The sequence below is a fragment of the Olea europaea genome, chromosome 5 (genome assembly GCF_002742605.1).
Source record: "Olea europaea var. sylvestris chromosome 5, O_europaea_v1, whole genome shotgun sequence".
Classification (NCBI taxonomy): Eukaryota; Viridiplantae; Streptophyta; class Magnoliopsida; order Lamiales; family Oleaceae; genus Olea; species Olea europaea.
In genome coordinates, this window is record NC_036241.1 from 10,635,833 (window position 1) to 10,642,860 (window position 7,028).

A 7,028-nucleotide genomic window follows, 5' to 3' on the forward strand; every position below is an offset into this window, starting at 1 on the left:
AAAAAAAATCATTTATATATGAAAAATAACTACGAAGATCACTTATAACTATAAAATTTACATATGGGTAAAAAGATTAAACCTAAGTAGAAATTAAATTATAAGTTAAAAAATTTACTTATAGTTAAAATTTTATTTATAAGTCAAGAATTTAATCTTAAGGAAAAATTTCATTTTGAAGTTAAAAAAAAAATTCACTTATATGTAAAAAATTTACTTTTCAAGCTTAAAAATTGATAAATATCTATGTCAAAGTCAACAATTAATTTTAATAATATATTTTATGAAACTTTTCAATCAAATATTTCCATAAATTATTTATTTATTTTTTGATTGTACCAAAAGCCAATTCGAAGAATCTTCCCTAATATATCTCAATATGATGCCCTAATCCTATTCCACCTACTTCCATCCTTCCTAATTCTGTTCACCCTAATCCAATATGGTGCACTTATTGGGTAATTCTACTGTTGGGCCGTCTATCAAATGGATCGAGTCGAAACCTGGCAGATTCGGCATGATTATGACCCAAGATTTGACCCGAACTGGGCCTGCAAAGGACTTGATACAAATTTTTTTTCTTCTGCAAATCCTAACAAAGATAATTGATTGACAGATTTGAGTTGAAAAAAGAAAAAGAGTTATTCAAGCCAAAAAAATAAAAAATATATAATAATAAAATCCTGTTATTTTGCTAGGAAGAGGGAGAGAAATAGAAAAAATTCAATCAAATATGAACATTAACCCAACAATTATTGGGATGTAACATATTTATCAGGTCCAAGAATGTAACGCTTGCAGAGATTAAACAATATTATGAATAAAATGTTATATCTTTATATTCTTAGGTTTAATATCGTTTTGCTGTGATTTAAAAAATCATTTTTGTTGTGCTAAAGAGACCTTTTGGAACAGTCGACTAAGTATTTGACAAATTTTTGGTTCAAAATTGCTGAAAATTTATCATTTTAGAGTTTGGTCTACAAAAAATTATTTATCATTGTCGGTATATAATTACTTTAATGGATATTGATTATATAATATTGTACTTTATTATTATTACTATCATCAATAGTATTTGATAATAAAATACGGTTGATAAATATTCAAAAATAAAGAAAAAAAAATAGATTTTTAGCAATTTGGTATCTCAATTTATTTTTTGAATATCAATAAAACTAGTTTTAAAAGGAATTAATTTACGGGGTGTCATCAACTAAGGTTTTGATGGATTTCAAAAGATTATAAATTCTAATAAATTTCGTGAATTTGAATGGATTCCCATAAATTCCATAAGAATCCCATTAAATATTGTGAAATTTCAAAAGATTTGGTTAATATGTATTTTTAAGTTTGAAATCTATCCAAATCTTATGAAATCTTTATATATCCACTAATTATTGATGATACTTAAATTTTAAAAGATTTCAATGAATTTCATTAAAATGTTAATTTGGGACATCAAAATTTTAATGGATTTTAATAAAATCTCAATTGAGGATACCTAAATTTGGAATGACTTCTAAAATTCATCACAATCTCAATTGAGGACACTGTAGCATGATCGTGTTGTTTTTTTCTCTTCCATGCTCTCATTTTCCCATTGTATTCACGTTTCTTTTTCACGAAAAGACGATAAACCTATAATCAAATAGTTAGCCTATTATTAATGACTTTCAATATATATTTTTTTTTTTTTGTGCCTTTATCATGAGCATTTGGGCACGGTAACATCTTTTTATTTTATTTTATTTTTTTTGGTGAGGTTATTTTGACATGATTTCAATTATTTTATTTGCTTCAGTCCGTGATAGTTTGATGATTATATACAAAAACAAGTGTTTTATTATGAAAATTGTATGGAAAACTTTCTAAAGGTTATAAAAGTTTATGAAAATATATACAAGTCTTTAAATATGAAAGTTTATGAAAACTCTTCATAATTCTGGAGAATATATATAAAGATCAATAAAAATTTATGAATCTTACCATAATAATAATCGAATGACTAAATTAAATAAATCTTTTAATTTTATATTATCATTATATTTTAATTTTTTGCACCACATTTGTATTACATTTCAATTTTTGTTCATAATAATATTCACGTTCTCTACCTTTTTTGTCGCACTCTTATCCCATTAATTAGGATATCTCGTTTTAATAATCAATTTCATCCCAAAAGCTTATTGGGATGACGTAGAATGAATTATTTTGTCATTTCCTTTTCAAAAATATGATAAATACAAAAATATGATAAATTTTTTTTCGTCATGTCAATGTAGGCAAACAGAATAGTTTGATACAAATCATCATAAATGATGAGATGTACTAATGGATGAAAAATTAAAGATAACAATTCATTGATGAAAGGAATTTTGTGTTAAGAAATTTAACAGATGCAATGACATAATTTGAGGTAGCAGCAAATGTTTTGATGAAAATACTAATTGTTTTTAACTTTCAAATAGTCCAACGATAAAATATCATGTGATATTATGTCAAAACATTTGACACTGCATCATGATTCATTTAACCCAAAATCTCGACTATAAATTAAAGAGAGAAAATTCATTGAAATCGGCCAAATCGACCTGACCATCCCCATTCGAATCGATTTGGGTCATTATACTTTCAAATAGGATTTTATTTTGAATGATCGATTTGATAGCCCAACTAACTGGTGCTAAATCCTATTAAGCCCCTGTTTGGCCCCCATTACGGGGAAAATTTAATGTATAGAATAGTGTTTTTTGAAAAATGAGTGGTTGAAAAAGAAAGAAAAATTTTCGATTTACGTGTAATATTATTTTATGAAAGATTGTGTGGTTAAAAATAGGAGAGAGAAAAATGTAATGTAATGTAATGAAAATCAAACAAGGGCTAAATAGGACAAATAGTTCTGTATTTCACCCAACATTTCGTGGTGGTTCGAGTCACACACGCGAATTGGGAAAACTCTACAAGTACAATTTTTTTTAACAGAATTGGTACAGAAAGATAGCTATAACAACAACTAATAGGAAGATAAGCTATATTTTTGTATAACTCTGTAGAAAAAATCTATATTTATAGGATTATTCCGCGAACTGTGAGTACTACAAACGAGTAGTCATAGTCCATGACGTAATAGGGTAATTGAATTAACCAACTTTATTCAAAAAGGCCCAGATTTTCAAGACTCTCACGCTCAAGCCAACTTTTCGCTCCCTATACCTATACCTTGTGCCGCTGGAAAATTCGTTTCGATCTCGCCGATTATGCCCGGCAAGTGCTGATCAAAGTAATCAGATTTGAATATTCTCATCCGTTATTTATAAATACTCGCACATGTATTGATAAAGGAACAGATGAATCGAGGATGGGGGATTATATGAGCGGCAGTGAAGAGGATTATTATTACTCCTCCGACCAAGAATCGATCGACCGGTTCGAGAATGAAGACTCTGAAACTCAATGGGCCCCACCTAAAGCCCCTTCCTGCAAGGTATATACATGCAATTTTTAGTACGAAAGATGAATGCTTATCGATTATGTCTTTTGTTTTGTCTTTTTTAAAGCTCATTATTAAGAGCCCAAAGAATTGTATGTATATTCGAGTTAATTGTTTTCCACTTTATCATCAGTATTTATTTATTTTTGAAAACAGTATATCAATATTCACCTTAAAGTTGGAAATCGAATTTTTGGATGACTTTTGAATCTAACTTTTTAAGGAGATTCTGTAGTTTCGAAAGGTTATAGCTACTGAGTTTGGGTTTGTTGAAAAAGTTCGGTTCTTTGATGGGATATGTGAATTTGCAAGAAGACTGTTAACCTTATCCCCACCTTACATATTTCCTCTTTATTACGTGTATTTTTTATGGTTTCTGTGATTACATGTATATCTTCACCTTAAAGTTGGAAATTGGGATTTTTGGGTCACTTGTGATATCTATCTTTTTAAGGAAATTATGCAGTTATGAACGGTTATAGGTACTGAATTTTGGCTTGTTTGTATAAGTTGAAAATGTATTGTTCTTTAGATGGTTCAAGCGAGTTTGTGAAGAAGACTGTTAATCTTAACCTCACATTAATTATTTCCCCCTCTGTCAAGCGTATTTTTTAATTTTACTTTTAGCTTTTGTGATAACATGTCAATCTTCAACTTCAAAGTTGGAAATTTTGGATTGTATGGTGACTTCTGATGGGTTTTGAAGGATTATGGGGACTGAATTTTGGTTTGTTTTGAGGACGTTTGGTTCTCTTGACGGGTCTAGCGAGTTTGTGAAGTAGACTGTTAATATTTTCCTCACCATAATTATTTTTATCTCTAGCCTGTGTATATTTTGGTGATAACATGTCAATCTTCATCTTAAAGTTACAAATTTTGAATTTTAGGGTGACTTGTGATACCTACATTTTGTATGGTGACTTCTGATGGGTTTTGAAGGATTATGGGGACTGAATTTTGGTTTGTTTTGAGGACGTTTGGTTCTCTTGACGGGTCTAGCGAGTTTGTGAAGTAGACTGTTAATATTTTCCTCACCATAATTATTTTTATCTCTAGCCTGTGTATATTTTGGTGATAACATGTCAATCTTCATCTTAAAGTTACAAATTTTGAATTTTAGGGTGACTTGTGATACCTACATTTTTAAGGCAATCCTGCAGTTTTGAATGGTTATAGGTACTGAATTTTGGATTGTTTTGAGAAAAGTTGTTCTTTCGATGGGTTAAGAGTGTGCAGAGACGTTGGCTAGTCTTACATATTTATGTGAGTTAATAAATTATTTTATTAATTTTTCTTTTTTGTTCTGAGTGTGCAGCTTCATCTTTTGGCCTGACTGCTTTGTTGTTAAAGCCTGAACGAAATGTTTTTAACCAATGAAACCATGGTTATGTTCACTACCAGAATACTTTTAAGACATGAGTCTTGGGTTATTTTACTTGCCAATTTTTATTGGAACTCTAGGTTTACTGCATGTTGTGAGATCAACTGGTTTATCTTTAGGTTTTTTCTACTTATTTTCTGACCATTGTTTTACCTTTGCAGGTAATCACGAAAGATTCTCTCTTGGATGCACAGGTAAAAAGAAGAAGTCATGTTTCTGTTTCCATGTTCAGTATTTACATCATGTGTTTGTTGTTCTGGAAACTAAATGATGTGTTCAAGGTACTGAAGAAATTTTCCTCATTCATGCAGAGGGAAGATTTGCTAAGAGTAATGGACTTGATGTCCGTTAGAGAACACCATGCCAGAACTCTTCTCATTCATTACCGCTGGGATGTTGAGAAGTTAATTGCTGTTTATGTGGAAAAGGGGAAAGCTTGCATGTTTGCTGAAGCAGGTGTAACTCTAGTTGGAGCTGTTGACCATGATTTACCAGAATCGTTGTCTACAGTTATGTGTGATATATGTATTGATGATGTGCCTGTTAGCGATGTGAGCAAAATGGACTGTGGCCATTGCTTTTGCAACGACTGTAAGCACCCTTGAGTTTGATTTTGTTCTAGGCATCTATACCGCTATAAGGAAAATATAATCCGTTACATAGAAGGGCTTTGCTATTCGTCTATATGGTTTTGACATGCATCATAAACTTGAAGGAACTTTCATTTCTGCAAGTGTTACCTTGTCTAATCACATGAAGTTTGTTTATGGGGTTAAATTCCATTTACGGTAACTATATTTTCATTGTAGTAGCAAACTATACTTTAATTTTGTTCAATCACATAACTACACTTGAATATGATTTCTTGCTGATAACTGCAGTTTATTTTAATTTTAATTAAGGTAACTTTGTCAGATTTCGTTGAAGGAAATCGGTGCCGCTGTAGTAAATAAATAACGGTTATCACGCGTAACTGTTGGTTGCCAACCTGGAATAAGTATATATTTAGTGAAATAAATGAGGTCTATCAATCGATTTCCATTGGTCCAAGTGACGGAATTGCACAGAGTAACTCAAATGAAGTTAAAATATACTTACTCGATTGAACAAATTTGAAGTACATTTACCTGAATGACACTACAGTGAATTATAGTTACCGTGAATGGAATTTACTCTTTTGTTTTGCTATTTTATTTTTTAAAGTGTAAAATGCGGAACTGTTTAAGTTCTTTTTTTGACATATGTCATGTTCAGGTTGGACAAAACATTTCATTGTCAAAATAAATGAGGGCCAGAGCAAGCAGATTAGGTGCATGGCCCATAAATGCATTGCTATATGTGATGAAGCTGTTGTCAGAAAACTAGTTAGTAAAAGACACCCTGATTTAGCAGATAAATTTGATCGGTTTCTTTTTGAATCATATATTGAAGATAACAAAATGGTTAAATGGTGCCCAAGTATACCTCATTGTGGGAACGCCTTACGGGTAGAAAATGATGAATTTTGTGAGGTAGAATGTTCCTGTGGTTCACAGTTTTGTTTCAGTTGCTTATCAGAAGCCCATTCCCCTTGTTCATGCTTGATGTGGAAACTGTGGACAAAGAAATGTCGAGATGAATCAGAGACGGTTAATTGGATCACTGTACATACAAAGCCTTGTCCGAGGTGTCACAAACCTGTGGAGAAGAATGGTGGCTGTAATTTGGTTAGCTGCATCTGTGGGCAAGCATTTTGGTAAGAGCACTTCTTTTTATGAACCTTTCTTGTTTGTGCTGCTGCTATTTTATCCTATGAACCCTTCTTGTTTGCGCTACTTAATGCTTATTGGCATTACCTGCTTATGGGAAAGCATCCTCTATCCAAGTGATGTGATGCTTGTATAAATTCAAGTTTAGTATAATGCCCTTAGATCAGTAGACATGTTCCCGTGCATTTGAATTCGGTACTTGTCCTGGGCTTTATATATTATATTTTCATTTTTCTATTCTTTTGATGTTTTTCCCCTTATCTGGGGAATTTTTGTTCTGTTTTTGTATGTAGGGTCATTGGGGTGGGGTGGGGTGGGGTGGTTGGGGTGGGTTAGGTTTAGAGCCACTATTCCAGTTTCGCACTTCATGTAGAACCTTTCCCCTGACAACCAAGAGCCGTTGCTT

At 31.6% G+C, this 7,028-nt stretch overlaps 1 protein-coding gene across 2 annotated transcripts; it reads left to right on the forward strand.

Annotated features, from left to right (window-relative positions):
• Positions 1 to 3,121: 3,121 nt before the first annotated feature.
• Positions 3,122 to 6,628, forward strand: LOC111394612 (probable E3 ubiquitin-protein ligase ARI2). Of its 2 annotated transcripts, none has more exons than XM_023020517.1 (4): positions 3,122 to 3,487; positions 5,036 to 5,068; positions 5,186 to 5,465; positions 6,129 to 6,628. In XM_023020517.1, exons 1-4 carry the CDS (start codon positions 3,362 to 3,364, stop codon positions 6,611 to 6,613), a joined length of 924 nt encoding a protein of 307 aa, XP_022876285.1. In that variant the 5' UTR covers positions 3,122 to 3,361; the 3' UTR covers positions 6,614 to 6,628. The 2 variants fall into 2 exon arrangements, with proteins under 2 accessions (XP_022876285.1, XP_022876286.1); XM_023020518.1 differs by having other exon boundaries at positions 3,124 to 3,487; positions 6,421 to 6,591.
• Positions 6,629 to 7,028: the final 400 nt, after the last annotated feature.

Coding starts and splice junctions, on each gene's coding strand:
- LOC111394612 (XM_023020517.1), top strand. CDS start 3,362: ATGGGGGATTATATGAGCGGCAGTGAAGAGGATTATTATTACTCCTCC. Junction 5,069..5,185: donor ATTCTCTCTTGGATGCACAG/GTAAAAAGAAGA, acceptor TCATTCATGCAG/AGGGAAGATTTGCTAAGAGT. Junction 5,466..6,128: donor CCATTGCTTTTGCAACGACT/GTAAGCACCCTT, acceptor TGTCATGTTCAG/GTTGGACAAAACATTTCATT.